The sequence below is a fragment of the Coregonus clupeaformis genome, chromosome 8 (assembly GCF_020615455.1).
Source record: "Coregonus clupeaformis isolate EN_2021a chromosome 8, ASM2061545v1, whole genome shotgun sequence".
NCBI lineage: Eukaryota > Metazoa > Chordata > Actinopteri > Salmoniformes > Salmonidae > Coregonus > Coregonus clupeaformis.
In genome coordinates, this window is record NC_059199.1 from 45384017 (window position 1) to 45402592 (window position 18576).

Genomic DNA, 18576 nt, shown 5'->3' on the forward strand with positions numbered 1-18576 from the left:
ACGAAAATCTGTGTTCATATTGCACCGGTTCAGATAATATCTTCCAGTTTCAAAATGTTTGCTCCCTTCTGAACACAACCCTGGGGGTGTGGTCACTCCTAGTCCTACCTGACAGATACTGAACTCAGTTTCAGCTGCAGCCTTTCAGGCCATTGCTTACAGTAAGGGCTCTATTCAATCTGGATCGCTGAAGCGTTACGGATTTCGCAATATAAATTAAGGTCATTTCTGATTGAGCCGACATATGCAGCATTTACCCTGAATGCAGTCTCCGCTAACGCGGGAGCATTGCCTTTAAATTTCTAAAATCACACCAACGCTGAACTTCCGCAATATGGATTTAATACAGCCCTAACTCACCCGGTTCTGAATCTATTTAACCAAATTGAATCTCAGAATTGGAACTCAGTATACCCCTTTAGCTACAGAGTTAGAGATTCCATTCCTGGTCTCATTGATGGATCTACTTACATGTATCTCCTTGATTAATTATTCGAACTGGGTGCTTTCCTTACCTACATTTTCCATAAGGTAAGCAACTCAGCAAGCAGATTGAGAAACTTAAGCCTCTTATCAAGCCCACTGGACTTCCTCCATGGTCTCTACTTTCCATCTCGGCTTCAAACACAAGTCAACAAAACAAATGGATCAGTGAAGTCTCTTAAACTAGAGAGTGAACTGTGCACTGGGTGTAGTAAAAACAACATGGGCTTATTGAATACATTTTATAAACACAGTCATGTGTCACCGTAACTCTTGTACAAAATGTTCGTTCAATAAGCCTGAAATAGCCACAACTAAATAACAAGCATAATCATTGCGAAACTGCCTCATGATAAAAACATTACGGATGACATTGAAAATAACTAAACCGGGGGTGCCGTTCTATTGAGAGAAATTCAATGACGAAAATTTTACCAACAGAAAATGAATTTAACAAAATGTTACAAGCAGCCCATGAGTCATTTGATGTGACCACTAACGGTTGATTAAAAAAACAAAACAAAAAAAACACTAGAAAAATCAACAACCTCTGACCTATAGAAAACCTCAAAACAAAACAAACATGTACTTTAGGGACATATAAAATAAATTTTATTATCCATTTTGCTTACTTTCTACATTGTAGTTGCATTTCTAGACACCGTCATCACGAATGAACGCAGCTCTCTCCCTCTTGTTGTGCGCCCGGATGTCAATATATAATTATTGTATGGAAAAAGAAAAGGGGAACCTAATATCTTATTCTTTGTTATACTCAACATAAAAATGGTTGTTGCCGGGGGCTGGGTAGGCCGGGCCAGACAGAGGCAGTGGGTCAATCCCGGGCACCGTTCAGGGCTGGGCCCCGGCGGCGGCTGGGACCTGAGTGGCCAGAGCACTGGGGGAGGAGATCACAGGAGAGCCTGCCACATTAGCCAGGGGCTGCGACGAGGACATGGAGGTGATGCCTAGAGAAGAGAAATTAAAATATATATTTTTTTAAACAGCATCAGAGGCAGTGGCTGGGGACCTCCTCCATTAGCAAATTATCACACAAGAACTGATACTACTTTCTATCAATAACCATCCTCCTTTGCCAACTGTAGAATCATCTCTTTAGAAGAGCAACATACTGTAAAGACCCCTGCAAACACCTCATCATCAGACCCTGTGTGTGTTACCTGTCATCATACTGGAGGAGCTGACTGGGGTAGAACCAGTCGACAGCCCTGATGTAGAGCCCATCCTCGCCTGGTCTTTCACAATGGGGTCTGACAGAGAGACAAACTCAATGACAATCACACAAGCAAACATAGCACAAAAGTATAGCAGTCATTGAATACACAAACGGCGTGCAGAGATGCATGACTGTCCAATATAGTCCAGTGTCGACTTTGTGGAGAAACTGATACGTGAACTATGGATAACAGGGAGGTAACGTTAAAGCTCACAGAAGGGGTGGTCCATGGCCAGAGCGCTAAAGCTAAACTGTGAGTGACTGCTGTGCTAGCTCACAAAAGTAGGTCCGATCCATGGTGTGAGAGAGAGATGGATAATGAGGTGCAGCTCACAGAAGTAGGGCTGGTCCATGGCCTCCCGGGCTGTGAGGCGGGCATGGTGGTCGTAGCGCAGCAGCTTGTCCAGGAAGTCCAGTGCCTCGGTGCTCACCAGGTGCTGGTTCTCACTGTGCACAAACCTCTCCCACCGCTTACGGGAATGTCTGGGTAACAAAAAGAGACTAAATGGTCAGCGACAATACAACATGGACACAGCCTCTCCTCAAACATCTCCCACCGCTTACGGGAATGACAGAGCATAAATGGTCACACAGTGAGGAGTGTGTTGCAGTTGGGAATGTGCTGAATCGCTGATCTACAAATCATCTTGCATCCCACATAACTACTCATTATGTGATTCTATGCCTAGTCTTGCTCAAACGGACACCTTCAAACACACTGACAGATAGACGCAACACTAACAACTTCCGAGATTTGAGATCAACCTACCTGCCCAGAATGTCGTTGAACCGTGGGTCTAGCTCGATGTTGTATTTATCGATGTAGTCATAAAGGTCTTCTGTGCCCAGGACTTTTGCGATCCGTACAAGCTGCAAAGCAAACGGGACTGACATGCATTAAACACTGGGGGGCAGCATCTGCTGTCTGAACATCACTAGGACCACTACTAGAAGTGTGTGTGTGTGTGTATCAGAGAAGTTAGGATAAAGCAGTACACACATTTCCATTTTGACATGTGTGCGCACGGGACAATAAAGTAATATTCTACCTTCACTTTGGGGGTTAAGGCCAGGTTACTATTAAAACACTGACAAATATTTTAGTTAAAAGCACTCTATACAAATACAATGAAATTGATTGATATTTAGTTTGGTTGATTTGATAGGGTGGCTAAGCTCTCACCTGGTCGTAGTTGTCGTGTCCATGGAAGAAAGGCTCCTTCCTGAAGATCATACTGGCCAGCATGCATCCCAAGCTCCACATGTCTAAACTGTAGTCGTACATCTATACAGGGACACAGTCAACAGGGAATGGCATCCGGACACAGTCAACAGGGAATGGCATCCGGACACAGTCAACGGGGAATGGCATCCGGACACAGTCAACGGGGAATGGCATCCGGACACAGTCAACGGGGAATGGCATCCGGACACAGTCAACGGGGAATGGCATCCGGACACAGTCAACGGGGAATGGCATCCGGACACAGTCAACGGGGAATGGCATCCGGACACAGTCAACGGGGAATGGCATCCGGACACAGTCAACAGGGAATGGCATCCGGACACAGTCAACAGGGAATGGCATCCGGACACAGTCAACAGGGAATGGCATCAGGACACAGTCAACAGGGAATGGTATCAGGACACAGTCAACAGGGAATGGCATCAGGACACAGTCAACAGGGAATGGCATCAGAACAAAATGTTCTAAAAACAGATAGCAGAGGACTGCCTGACCTGGTAGTCGACCAGCAGCTCTGGACCCTTGAAGTATCGGGACGCCACTCGTACATTGTACTCCTGAGCAGGGTGGTAGAACTCTGCCAAACCCCAATCTATAAGGCGAAGCTAGAAACAACCAATCAACACTTACTTTAAAAACATCTCACTAGAATCAAACAGCCAGGACTTTATAGTCATAAAGATAGATCATACGAACACGCTCAGGAGATTTTGTCTGAAATTTAGCAGATATGCGTGTGGGTGGAATACATTAATGTATATTTGTGTATACAGAATCAGATAAATAATACATTTATTCATTAGATTTCTACACTTTCTAGTCACAATGGGGGACCAAACCTTAGTAAATAAAGATTATTAATGATTTCATATTAGAAAAATAAACCAAAGACTCTCTCTGAAATGCATCTTACCTCAGGAGGCAACATGAATTATCCTACCAACTGAATGAAAAGGTAAAAAAAAGAAAAAAGATGGTGTATTGTCACACCGGATAGGTGCAGTGAAATGTGTTGTTTTATAGGGTCAGCCATAGTAGTATGGCACCTCTGGAGCGAATTAGGGTTAAGTGCCTTGCTCAACGATTGGCTAAATGCATTGTATGTCACAATTGGACCAATCACAGATGAGCCGGGGTGCTTCGTGAACCAACTAAACCCAACAGCCGCACACTGTGGGGCAATACTCTGCCCATAAATTGGTCTTGGTGACCACATGCAAATTAGCCAATCAGGGAAAGAAGGGAGGGAAAATTGAGAAATAGGCCAGTACCTTTCTGTGTTCGTGGTCGATCATGACGTTGTGTGGCTTGACGTCTCTGTGCATGATGCCCATACTATGACAGTAGTCCAGGGCCTGTGGGTGGGAACAGAGAGGAGAGCAGAAACAGCTGGGAACTGGTTCATGTTAACTAGGACACACAGAGGCACAAAGTTGTGCAACGGAAAACAGTTCAGAGCGAAGTTCAGAGCGCTTTCTTCAGTTGTGTGTGTACGGAACACAACCGAACAGAGCCACGGTGTTCTCAGGCGGATAACAGATCCCTCTCACGTATCCTAGCCAATTAAGCGGGGAGAATGGTCCTGTCAGTCATCTTTATGGCTGCATTAAGTCCTACTGACGTAAACATAATGGAAAATACTTGGCCAACACACCTATTAAGTATCATCGGTGGTGATGGTGTAATGATTGATTTGCTTTCCCACCATCAGCATATAGCCCTACACACAGTGTACAGCACTTAAACTGACTTAATAATAGTCCGTTTTAAATACAATAATCGTACTCAAAAGCACAGATGAAACGTGAACACCACAGGCAAATGATCCTCATCAACCCTACTCCTAGAGAGCTGCAGGTTTTTGTCCCAGGATTGGGGATCACTACTATTCTATAGGCTAACAACCATGGATCGTGATTCCTATCCTTAATTCCTGATCTCTGACAGCTCCTTCAGCTGATCTTTCACCTACATCAGTGAGGCCAGGGAGAGAGCGCACCAGATATGTGAGAAGGCCAAGTCAGTGGGATAAAGACGGGAGCAGATGCTTTTCCGTGCTTGTGGGCTGGGGAGAGCTTTTCCGTGATCCAGCTTACCACACTTTAGCTTGGCTGCTACCACTGAGACAGACCATAGTACTGTAATCCACCGCCAGCCATTTATAGAGACAGATCTTTTAAACATCAGGTGTGTTTACGAGAAAGATGCTGAAGACAAACAAAAGTACAGTATCTACCAATTGTCCTCAGAGATAGTCAAATGTGGTATATGCTGACATTTTTTATAAAAATAAATATAAAACCAGCAGGTTTTCATCCATCCATCCAGGCTACAGTGTAAACAACTGAATACAAATAAACTGATGAAGTCTCAGGCATAGTTGTTTTCCTGTAGCTAGTTCAAAAGCACCAGCGTGAGGAGCAGCTGTGGTGTAAATACTCCTGGCTGAGCAGGGGTTGGGCTGGGAGTACAGAGGGAGACACAATGTGTCAGGCCTGTCCACTCAGATAAAGCCTCATCCCTTTAACACGTCTCCTCCATATGGGTTGCCTCTCCCTCGCCTGCCCTGCTCAGGGTTTCTGCTTGCCACAGTGAAGAGAGGCCCTCAGCAGTAGTCAACAAGAACTACAATGAAAAATACTTGTCAACTACCTATTTTTCCTGACAAAAACAAATGACTATAACAAGACGCCGTGGAAGAAAACGATTACTAAATAACTCTTTAAAATTACTTTTCATCTCAGAATATTTAATGCAATCCTCTCAATGGCTGATAACGTCTTTCAGTTGCGCGGGCTGCTTGAGCAAAGCAGACTCTCCCACACACACAGTTCCCGCGAGGTCACTTCAATCACTCGCCTCTCTTTTGAACTGATGCGCAGCCAGGACACTTCAATTGCAACGTACCTCAATTCGAAACAATGTCTGATAATATTTGCTTTCATATAGGCAGTTTTGCACTGATCACATGAGAAGCTCTATTTTGCCACGTGCGCTGTTATTCATCTGTATTGCCACTCTCGAGCTCTCGAGGAAATGCGAGTTGTGGTTCCTTTTACCCGATTGGAAAAACCAAATGCTATTTGCAGAATTTTAAGAGTTCAGTAATACTTCTAGCATTTTTGGAAAGCTCAGATTCTCCACTTTTCATTGAAATCACTGTTATTTACCCCCCTCCAACAGTTATGATATAAATTGTTGAACCTGTAGCGAAGGCTTTATAGCCTATATGGTTATTACAATCTGCCACAATATCAATGTTGCCAGTTAAGATATATGCAGGGATAGTAGACCTAGCTGGACAACGCTATCCGATTGTGCCCATGATGGACGATAAAGGTCAATATTAATTAATTGGGAAGAAAATGCACTGTGACTAAAACTAGACAAATTGTCCAGCATTTTAGTTGACTGATAACTAAAAACTAACGAAGGATGAAATTACTAAAATGTGACCAAGACTAAAAAGGTATTAAGACTAAAACTAAATCTAAACACAGCTGCCAAAATGAACACTGCGGCAGCTAGGCTAAATCCCCTCCCCAGTGGGAGAGACTGACTAGATGCTCCCCACCCTAGTCCTCCCTAAAGCTCTATAGCATGTCCTAAATACAGTACAGGAACTGTGCATCAGAATGTAGTCTAATCTCAGCGGTAAATGCAAGTTACTGGCCTATACCCTACCGATGTCAGGCCTAAATGTCATTGATGCAGCCTGCCTCCACTCCAAACAGTCCAGTACCAGGTGGATACTATGCTTGAGACATTACAGTTACTGTAAGAGTGGCAGGTGTACTGGACAGAAAAGGGAGGGGAGGGGTAGTGTGTCGACGTGGGAGGGGAGGGGGTGACAGGGATAGTGTGTAGACGTGGGAGGGGTGGGGAGGGGTATCCACTGTGCAGGACTACAGCAGCTAAGGTATGTAAACAGTGCTGTGACTTGAAGCTGATCTAGGTCTGATTGTCCTCGGGTACAAGTTTTTGGCCCCGAGAAGACCTCTACCTCAGGCTATTTCAATCAGGGGAGATTGGAGAAGCGCCCGTTCCGCTCACCCAGAGTGCGTCCCTAATTGCACCCTATTCCATTATAGTGCACTACTTTTGGCCAGGGCTCTGTACTATAGAGAATAGGGTACCATTTGGGACGCACCCCCAGTTATAGCGGTGCTTCCCCTTCAAAATTGTTGCCACCGCTGCAATACATTTTTTAGAGACAGACACACATACATATACACTACCAGTCAAAAGTTTGGACACACCTACTCATTCAAGGGTTTTTCTTTATTTTTACATTGTAGAATAATAGTGAAGACATCAAAACTATGAAATAACACATATGTAGTAACCCAAAAAGTGTTAAAACAAATCAAAATATATTTTATAATTGAGATTCTTCAAATAGCCACCCTTTGCCTTGATGACAGCTTTGCACACTCTTGGCATTCTCTCAACCAGCTTCATGAGGTAGTCACCTGGAATGCATTTCAATTAACAGGTGTGCTGCCTTAAAAGTTAATTTGTGGAATTTCTTTCCTTCTTAATGCGTTTGAGCCAATCAGTTGTGTTGTGACAAGGTAGGGGGTGTATACAGAAGATAGCCCTATTTGGTAAAAGACTAAGTCCATATTATGGCAAGAACAGCTCAAATAAGCAAACAGAAACAGTCCATCATTACTTTAAGACATGAAGATCTGTCTATACGGAAACTTAAGAACTTTGAAAGGGAACTGTGTGAAACAGGCCTTCATGGTCGATTTGCTATAAAGAAACCACTACTAAAGGACACCAATAAGAAGAAGAGACCTGCTTGAGCCAAGAAACACGAGCAATGGACATTAGACCGTTGGAAATGTGTCCTTTGGTCTGGAGTCCAAATTGGAGATTTTTGGTTCAAACCGCTGTGTCTTTGTGAGACACGGTGTGGGTGAACGGCTGATTGCCGCATGTGTAGTTCCCACGGTAAAGCACGGAGGAGGTGTTATGTTGTGGGTGTGCTTTGCTGGTGACACTGTGTGATTTATTTAGAATTCAAGGCACATTTAACCAGCAAGGCTACAACAGCATTCTGCAGTGATACACCATCCCATCTGGTTTGGGCTTAGTGGGACTATCATTTGTTTTTCAACAGGACAATTACCGTACCCAACACACCTCCAGGCTGTATAAGGGCTATTTTACCAAGGAGGAGAGTGATGAGTGCTGCATCAGATGACCTGGCCTCCACATTCTCCCGACCTCAACCCAATTGAGATGGTTTGGGATGAGTCGGATGGCAGAGTGAAGGAACAGCAGCCAACAAGTGCTAAGCTATGTGGGAACTCCTTCAAGACTGTTGGAAAAGCATTCCAGGTGAAGCTAGTTGAGAGAATGCCAAGAGTGTGCAAAGCTGTCATCAAGGCAAAGTGTGCCTATTTGAAGAATCTCAAATATAAAATATTGGTTTAACACTTTTTTGGTTACTACATGATTCCATATGTGATATTTCATAGTTTTGATGTCTTCACTATTATTCTACAATGTAGAAAATAGTCAAAATAAAGAAAACCCTTGAATGAGTAGGTGTGTCCAAAATGTTACTGGTCGCATACACATATTTAGCCGATGTTACTGCGGGTGTAGGGAAGTGCTTGTGTTCCTAACTCCACCAATGCAGTAATATCTAACAATACACACTAATCTAAAAAGTATAAGAATGGAATTAAGAAATATATACACATATTTCTGCATATACGCACTTTAAATGGATAGCCGTTCGTTGGCTGGCTACCCCCCCCCCCTGCAGGTCTTACCTTTAAGATCTCGTACATGTAGAACCGTATGTCGTAGTCTGATAGCGTTTGATATAATTGCTACAAGAAGATAAAAACAAAACACATTTCACTAGAACGCCACTGAGGGATATAACAGACGTGCGGTCAAAGCGAAGGCTTCCATTTTGAATGGAAACAAATGAGAGCGATGCTACTTACCTTGAAGTCTGTGTTGTTAACGTGTTCAAAAACCAGGGCTGGAGTCCGAGACTGCAATGATGGGACAAAATGTGTTTTTGAAATGTTTATAAAACACAGACCAAATATGTTTAGTAAAATCATTACATAGCGGATGCAAATCAAATGTATTGGTCTCATACACATGGTTAGCAGATGTTTTCTCTTTTTAAGACACGAGTGTAGTGTCTTCTAGTTTCGACAGTGCAGCAATATCTAGCAAGTAAAATCTTGTATGCATTAGATTCGGCTGGATTTTCAGCGAGAGTGGTACCCAAAATGTCATATGATATGTACCGAGCAGCATGATGGCATGTATTATTGGTAGGTGGAGAAACTGACCACTGGATCCTTGACGATGTCTAGAAGTGTGATGATGTTGGGGCCGCCTCGCAGATTTTCTAGAATCTTGATTTCTCGCTTGATTTTCTTCTTCTTTACTGGCTGTTGGGGCACAAGAGAAGAACAATGTTTGACAGTGCTTCTGTGAAATACCATGCTGTGAGCAGAACACAGAAATCATATAAAGGCCTATACAGAAAGCCTAGAGGGCCAATATAGAAAGCCTAACATGTCTCTCCCCACTGGAGACCGGGGTTTGATCCCCGTGTCCACCGTTCCTACTGTTATTCCTGCTTGCCTGTCTCCTCCTGTTTCCAACTATCTAAATACCTTTAATATATATTTGAAAGAAACACGCTGGGTCTCAGTCTAGAGCCAGTACCTTGAGTATTTTGACTACTACTTTCTCATTGTTTGTGATGTTGATTGCTTCAAACACTTCGCTGTATTTGCCCCGGCCGAGCTTTCGCACCAGCTGGTAGTCATCTTGATTCCTGAGGGTCAGATCAGAGAATAAAATATTGAGTAATATTCACAACAATGTCAAGACAGATAAGCCCACGATTCCACCAACAGATAGTTAACACTGTGATACGTGATGATAAAGCTGGCACATTCCAAGTTTTCAATTAGAACTGCAACGCACCAGGCTCATGTTGTAGATAGAATGTTGTGGAATGTTGCAGATAGAAATGTGATGAATAGAGCTGACGTGATTCCTTACTCTACATACATTTACATTTTAGTCATTTAGCAGACGCTCTTATCCAGAGCGACTTACAGTTAGCGCATACATTATTTTATTGAACCCACAACCCTGGCGTTGCAAACGCCATGCTCTACCAACTGAGCTACATCCCCTGCCGGCCATTCCCTCCCCTACCCTGGACGACGCTGGGCCAATTGTGCGCCGCCCCATGGGTCTCCCGGTCGCGGCCGGCTACGACAGAGCCTGGATTCGAACCAGGATCTCTAGTGGCACAGCTAGCACTGCGATGCAGTGCCTTAGACCACTGCGCCACTCGGGAGAGATAAGGAAGGCACGTTTGTTCTACTTCATATATTTCTATCTGAACACTACAATTCCACACCGTTGTGCCGTTGCTGAACATGGCCCATATAGGGGCGCATGCCATAGCTAAATCTCATAGAAAGAATCTTCGCCTCTTTCTCAAAACCCATTGAATGCGAAAGCCAGAGGTCCCTCCCCTCTGACCTCCTCCAATAAGATTTGAGATGGAGGAGTATGCAATTGAGATTCTCCCTTAGTGTTGTAGTGTCTGACACTGAATGGGGTAAGGGTGTGGTGCTGCTGCCGCGGACCAATCAGATGGCTTGATGGCTAGCTCAGCTCACCCCCACTCCACGACATGTGACTCGTAATCCCAGTACTCCCGGGGTCTCTGTGTGTTCACGTCGGGGTAAACCCGGGATCGACTGGTGACCGGGCCAGACATGTTCAGGTGGACGCAAAGGCTCTCTCCTCAGGACCTGCGGGTCAGGGCAGAGAAGAAGACCATAGAAATGCATCAGAGAGAGAAACACACACACTAACATGGATGGACCAGAGCTGTGAAGCCGCTGCACTCCCATGATGCATTTCACTGGCTGCATCGACATGGCTAAAGGCATGATGAATCCTGTGACCTACTTTGAGTCCAGACACCTATATCAACTATAAGTTGAGCTATAGTGTGGAGCAATATGAAACGGGGGTGTTTCTGTCATCACGGCCCATTGTAGAACCTCATCCTATCCATTCCAAACGGTCACCATGTGGGCGGTTATTCGGGCAACAATGTGATTTTTTATTATTTAGCAGGATAACTTCATTAATATTTGTGCCAATTGGATTTCTGCTACTGAATCAATGAACAGGGAAAAACATGGCCTCTAGCTACATGTAAATATGCCAAAAAGAAGACCAAACTACAAGTTTGGTTAACGCAACATTTAGCCTAACAACAGAATTAATGCATTGTGTTTCCCAGCTAGCATTACATGCCACTAGAAACCGTAGCCGTTTACAAGGTGTTGACACTCTCACACCTTTCAAACCAATATGTTTTCCCGCCAACTTTTTGCCAACTTTTCTTTATATGAAAGGTATTGCCAGCGACAAAGCCTCTACTTTTATTTACGTCAACCAACCTAGTCACGATTGCGGAAAAGTTCTGCCTACGGCTTAGTATGAAATGTAGCCGTAATGCTGAGGTGGCATTTGCAGCACTACACTCTTAAGCTCTTGATGGTTGCTAAGCAGCGCCCGTTACTACCATCATCCTGGCAGTTCTAAACTTTGCGAGGCATGTTAGTCACTTCACCCATCTCTTCCCAAAGCCCACCACATGCATGACTTTCTTAACCACAACTGGACGGATCCATAACGAATTACTGCAGGAATAAATAATCACTGAATTAGGAAAATACTGGAATAAAGTATGCCAATGCAATGGAAGGCATCAACTTGTTGCTTACTGAAACTGCCCAGTCATCCAATATTGTTATAATACAATGTAATCAATAGCCTACCCACGTGTGGTCAACTGTTTCAGCGCTGCTTTGAGACAACCCTGGGGTCTTGATCAAATTAATCAATGTCAGATGATTATTTTCACTGAATCTCTGTTTGGATGTTGGTTAGTTTACAACTAGGCTGTGGAAATGTTAGCCAAGTTGAGCTGAGGGCTGCTCATAATCATCTTGTCTAGTTGGCTCATTTATTAGCACTGATCAAAACATTTTGCCAGCATGTTATGTAGTTTTACAAGTGGATTATTTTGCTCTTCACTCGCAGTCATTTAGTAGCCTAGGCCTACTCCCGACCAAAAGCCTGTGACTTGTCTCAATCAATCAATGTGATTTTGTTTCACTGAATCTCCGTCTGTATATTTGATTAATTCTCTGGCTGGGCAAATAAGTGGAGATGGTATAGCTCATCTATTCATTTTCTTATCTATCACTGATCAGAAACATTTAGCATGCAATAATGTAGCCTAAATCAAATAAATCAAGTGTAGGCCATTATTTTGCTCTATCACATATAGGCAAAGCCAGATACCTGCCAAAAGATCAAACGTAAGAAAATCTATACGTAAATTGTTAGGATCGTAAGAAAAGCCATGTGTGAAACATGAAACATAAACGTTAAAATAGATCTGTAAACGTACAACATCCCTATGAATGAAGAGTTACACGTTCAATTCTTACTTTACGTCTCCCTTTCCTCGGTTACAGATCTTTTGTATGCCTACAAACTTTTGTCAGTAATGTGTCATCTGCAAAGGACATGAACCGAAGTTAGCTAGTCAATCAAGCAACTCTAGCCCAGACTTTAGAGTTGCTTTGTAGCTTCCGGTTTCATAAAAATAAAGTATAGTGCTTGTTTTAGAACTGCATTTAATAACGACGTTATACCAGTAGATGACGTAATACATGCTTGGGCCTTCAGCAAATGACTTGTGTGAGAATGATAAAAGACACAGAAGAACCTTGTCTAGAATAACAGACTGAGCTGCAAAATAGAAAGTCAATATGATTTAGGCCTATTCCGCTATCTAAATATGCCATGCTGTTGTGTTATTTAATGGCCATATAATTGCATAATTAATTTTTTATAGCCGCGTGGGGCTATTGTGGTGATCATGTAACCTAATGAATCACACTTTTTCCCAGTATTTGGGAGCACGGACTGTAGGCCTTATATTAGGCATTTTGACTGTTGTATTACTGAATTCCACTCTGTATGTAGGCTTGTTACAGCCATTTGCGTTGCACAACCCCATCACGCAGAGGCTATATCCATATCAATAAATGAGACAAAACAAAATATTGATTAAGTCTTGGCTATAACCTGTCCTGAGTGAAATAGCCAAGGGGTCCCAAATGGTCAAGACCATCTATAGACCATTCTTATTGCCAGGTCTGTTTTCCCCATCAGCCACTGCCTGTGCTTCTTCAACTATTTTGTTTTAAATGTATTTAGAGGCCTGTGAGCTAGGGTCTCTTTTTAAAGGGGAGCCCTATAATAAACACAGTTATAAAACACAAATAGAGTTCTACAATTATTCCACAAGAAACCAGTACCCTAAATTGCAATGCCTACAAGTTGAAGGCCTATTTTTTATTTGGACAGGCCTAAATTAAAACATTGAATTATTAAAGTGATAGGCTAAAGAACTTTGGAGAATTTAGATCATTTTGAATAAACATGGATTTCAATAACAAATGGATAAGACAGTTCTAACAAAGGAGATGATCGTGGACTTCAGGAAACAGCAGAGGGTGCACCCCCCTATCCACATCGACGGGACCGCAGTGGAGAAGGTGGAAAGCTTCAAGTTCCTTGGCGTACACGTCACTGACAAACTGAAATGGTCCACCTACGCAGACAGTGTGGTGAAGAAGGCGCAACAGAGCCTCTTCAACCTCAGGAGGCTGAAGAAATTTGGCACAATTATTTGAAATTCATATTAACCCCTCCTACAGAATATGTTTTGGCAAGATTGAGTGACGAAATAAATATAAAAGTATTTAATAAAAAATATTTTGAGTGGCAAAGACTCCAGTGGTCATACAACATTTATAGATTCACCAAATATCTATTATTATTATTCTGTTTCATTATTCCTGGTATATACTACTGGCTATGATTGCAGACAGAGCCCAGAAAATGGGATGGTGCACTATTTAATTAGTCATATTTTGATAAGGTGCATGCATGGGGATGTCCACGTCACCCAGAGATATGCCCATGCTGTAGAGATACACCTAGCGGACTGAAACTTCACTGTTGTAGGCATAATACAGCTAGTACTATCTAGACTTTCACTGGCGAACAAATCCATTACATTAGCTACCTAAATGTGAAGTAAACTCAACTGAGGAGTAATGGAGATTTTAACTTGAAAACATGCAGGATACCCCTTTCCGGTTTCCCTGACTTCCTTTTTTATACTGTGTTATGCTTGTTTGGATAGCACTCCGCATAGGCCATTTGGTGTACGTTTATTTTGTTGGTGAGATGAAACTGCCAAACCTCTGAAAGGTATTATTGTACGTTAGAATTTCAACACAAGATTTGTTCAAGCCTAAATGTTAGTCTAATCGTAACATGGTGTTTATATGTTCACAGATTACATTTTACGTTAATGTTTCACACATGGCTTTTCTAACGATCCTAACAATTTACGTATGGATTTTCTTACGATCCTAACGATACGTACGTTCAACCTTTTGGCAGGTATCTGGCTCCATACAAAGCTTGCAAAAGCTTTGAAAATATAGATTGATATTATTTTCTATCGGTATCATGATGAAGATGCTCAATGTAAGACCCTACGCCTGCTCCCTAACAAAGTGGAGTGAGGGTAGGAAAGAGATGAAACATGGATCAAAAAAGTATGGGCTTGCCTTGGGCTCTGTTTCAAAATATCACCTTTTTTTATATGACAGCGGTTCCACACATTGCCATGATACAAGTTGTGTGGGAAAAATGTCCTTTATATTTGATTCTGTTGTATTTCATATTATTCTTAGCATACTATTAAATGTGTGTTTACTGTAATCAGGGTAGCCTAAGTGTGTCTTGTCTGTTTAATGAACAAAATAACTATTGATTTAATGTGCATGGAACAGCCATGTAGCATATAGGCTGCACAGACCAGTAACATGATTCAACTCAAAATAAGCCATTCTATTCTTTTGAAAATACATGATTAGTTTTATGTTTCTTAGGACCTGCCTATAACCAATTAATAATGTTTCTTTGTGATGGTCTATATTCAATGGATTTATTAAAATAAACATCCATCCACAACGGCCCACGTCTACTCCCACTCCTAAAGTTGCCGGCATGTGCCTGGGAGATATAAAAGGCTTATTATCCCGACAAGAATGTGGTAAAAATGGGTCTGTATGAATTGAGCTCTAAAAAAAAATTGTTTTTTCAGGCAACATATGTTAAAGTCTGTCTGTAAATGGTAAATGGTAACTGTGTGCCACCACTGCCATTTTAAAACAGCAACAGCACGGGACATCCCTTCTGTCCTGTGTGAAGAATGAATTCTGTGCTGCAGACCTAATGGTATAATACCTGCAGTACACTATAAGGACTGTAGGGTTGGAATTGCCAGGGACCTCACGACACAATATTATCACGACACTTAGGTGCCGTTACGATATGCATTGCAATTTTATGCATCACAGCTCTATGTGTTGCGATTTGATACTGCAATTTTATTGCGATTCGATGTTCCAAACATACTGCTCACTATAGGCCTATGTCTGTTGCAGAGAAACAACATTTATTTTGATCAGTCATGGAAATAACAGTTCTGAAAACAAGTTGGTTCACTATTTACAAAGAAGAGTTTTGGCGCAGGAAAAGCAGACTAGCGCCTCCCAGAAATAAATATATTTATAATATCTTCAAATAATATTGCAATATTCAACTGCATAGATTTTTTCCCACATCACTAAAAAACAGGCCCTTCTGTCCTTTCCAGCTGTGAATGTTGTTGACCCTTATTTCACCCTGAAGGCCTATACAAGCTAAAGATGGAGCATCACAAACATAATTGATTAACACGATGATAACAAAGGTCAGTAGTAGTTTGCTACAGAAATCATTTAAGGAAATGTAGGTTAGGCTAGTTCTTGGAAGATGTTTATATTAACACAATATATTATTCATAACTGTTCCATTGGCATTTAACCTGTCGTTACTGCAACAAAGGGAAACACTCAAAATCACATAAACCCATATTGCTTCACACCATGACAATGGCACATAGAATCACAATGGCTTCACATACCAAACCTTGAAACAACTAGACACATTCCACTCAAACCAAACACCAAAGTCACCGCGCATAAGAAAAATGTAACATACACTTGTGCATTGTTTGAGGTGAACCAGAAACAACAGCTACTGTGTTTTGCAGCATAACTTTTTGGTTAGAATACCATTCCAGAGATTCCAAGGCCCCCTTTCCAACACCCTTGCCTCCACACTACCTTAAAGTGAGGTGTCTTGTTAAACAGTACCATAGCTAAATAACTGCAGATCACACGCTCCTCTCAAAGTTAGAGCCAGTCACAAGACCTGTGCCAGCACTTCTAAGGCAGATCTTTGTTCACCTCATAGATAAAAATGGGGAAAACATAAACGATAGGGAGTGAAATCTAAAATACCAGAGAAATTCAACGTAAAAAAGCAATGCAAAGGGATCTCGATCTCAGTATTTGGGACAGTACCATATGAGACCTAGGCTAGATCAAACATAGGCTACATTACATTTTCGTTGAAAGTTTGAAACAGACTGTCTCAATTAATATCAAATTATTGCATAGGCTAGATAAGATAGCAAAACAGCTGGCTTTCAACAATAAAAAGGGCAGAGGGGCATTAGCCTAATGATCATGGGAGACATGATTCCTGAGAGTACACCTTTATAGCAGCTGATAAATATAGATGCCCAGATAACATGGATTCATCTTGAATGGTAGGTGGAGGAGCTACCATTGCAAACCAAGAAGTGATCCATGGACCAAAAATGTGATGGGATCTGGAACACAGACCTTTTTAAAATTGGCCTACATGAGTCATACCAACATATTAGCTACTACTTTTGTGAACCATGGTTCCATTTCCTTAATTTCCCTATCAGAAATTACTGTCTGTATAGTGCTGGACCTAATTGAACACAGAAAGGAAACAATGTCAAGAGATTGCTAGCAAACTTGCTAGAATTCCCCTGTAATTAGCTGACTAAACTCAACTCCATCAGAAACTTATTTCACCATGATTTGAGTTTAGTCATCTACCCTGTAGTAGGCTACACATAGCCAGCGCTTGAGTCAAGCTTGTGATCATTCAAGGAATTGATGAGCTGTTAATCATATGATTTAATTGCTTCTAGATACAAACAATAGATGTATTATTTTAATTGAATATTAGTCAGACAAGAGACATTGCATAAATTAGCTAGGTAGCTAGCTAGGTAGATAACGTTAACTAGTCTCCAACAAAATGTCCTCTTTAGCTTCACACTCAACATCTGAATGTCAGCTGTCAAAATGTGAAACCAACTATCTAGATGAGTTGGTCATTCACCTGTACAAGATACAAAATGAATAAAACACACAATAAAAAGTTAATTCAATAGACCCCTAAAGATAGCTTTCCAACTAATCTTGGCTAGAATTATAGCTAACGTTAGCTAGCTAGCTATTGATAGAAGCATCAACTAGCCGGCTAGCTAACGTTAACTATCTAGCTAGTTAGCTAGATATTCATAAACGCTTTGCTAGTTCCAAAGTAGTAGCTATAGCTTAAAATTTTTAAAAATATATATATGTAAAAGGTTCAAACCCATTTAAGGCTATCACTACCCCCATCACATTGGTATTCTTGTTACCAAAAAGCAAATTTCATTGATTGATAACCACACGGTCATCAGGCCAGAAGCCTGGGGTTTTCCTAGCTAAATAAAATCTGGGTCTGGGATTAATCGACGAGGCTAGCATAGCCAGGTTAGCTAAAACCGGTGGTTCAGAATAGTGAAATGTCCACATTTGGAGATTTCAGTCATGTTAAAGCTAGTGTGTGTTAGCTACTTCAATATTCTTACGTGAGTAGAATGTCATATTTCTATCCCGGTGCCTTGGTTTACGCCTTGCCATACAACGATAAGAGATAGTTAGCTATAGTACCTTGCTAACTGGCTAAGGTTAGCCGCTCACCAGCAAGCCGTGGCCGGGGAAAAAACTCCCAGTAGTTAGCAAGCTACCGCATCCATTCCACGAGATGATAACATGCGCGCGATAGAACAAGTGTTGAAAGCTACACTAGAATCTAAACATTCCTATGCGTTCTACGCAAAAAGGGGCAATTAAACGGGGGTAAAATCGATTCAAATATACAGTATATTACCTCTCCGAGCTTCGGGATGAAAATATGGCGACACTGAACTCCAGCAACCAGTTTGAGATAAAAGAAGACAGTTCCTCAAGACCTCCACTCCTCGGGGTGGCGCTTGTCTGCACTTCTTCTTCTGTGGATTTTACATGGCGGTTGGCAACCAACTTTAAGGTGCATTACCGCCACTAACGGGACTGGAGTGTGGATCAGAGACCGTGAAGGTCTAAATCCTACCCAATAATCTCGTTTCCCTAAAGAAACTAAATACATAATTAAATACTACATCCCCTGACGATTTCCCTAGCAGTTCACTTAATCCTGGCTCTCCAACCCCATTACTTCGATAACAATCGCTCCC

General features: G+C 42.0%; 1 protein-coding gene across 2 annotated transcripts; it reads right to left on the bottom strand.

Annotated features, from left to right (window-relative positions):
* Positions 1 to 711: 711 nt before the first annotated feature.
* On the bottom strand, positions 712 to 18317 carry zgc:86598 (STKc_CK2_alpha domain-containing protein). 2 transcript variants are annotated; one of them, XM_041883521.1, is made up of 13 exons: positions 18231 to 18317; positions 10652 to 10786; positions 9678 to 9789; positions 9296 to 9397; positions 8936 to 8986; positions 8756 to 8815; positions 4238 to 4321; positions 3461 to 3571; positions 2904 to 3005; positions 2490 to 2590; positions 2055 to 2203; positions 1665 to 1754; positions 712 to 1451 (listed from the first exon to the last, which is right to left on the bottom strand). In XM_041883521.1, exons 2-13 carry the CDS (start codon positions 10750 to 10752, stop codon positions 1336 to 1338), a joined length of 1179 nt encoding a protein of 392 aa, XP_041739455.1. In that variant the 5' UTR covers positions 10753 to 10786; positions 18231 to 18317; the 3' UTR covers positions 712 to 1335. The 2 variants fall into 2 exon arrangements, with proteins under 2 accessions (XP_041739455.1, XP_041739456.1); XM_041883522.2 differs by lacking the exon at positions 18231 to 18317 and adding an exon at positions 18011 to 18195.
* Positions 18318 to 18576: the final 259 nt, after the last annotated feature.

Coding starts and splice junctions, on each gene's coding strand:
- zgc:86598 (XM_041883521.1), bottom strand. CDS start 10,752: ATGTCTGGCCCGGTCACCAGTCGATCCCGGGTTTACCCCGACGTGAAC. Junction 8,987..9,295: donor ACATCGTCAAGGATCCAGTG/GTCAGTTTCTCC, acceptor CCATCATTGCAG/TCTCGGACTCCAGCCCTGGT. Junction 8,816..8,935: donor TTAACAACACAGACTTCAAG/GTAAGTAGCATC, acceptor ATCTTCTTGTAG/CAATTATATCAAACGCTATC.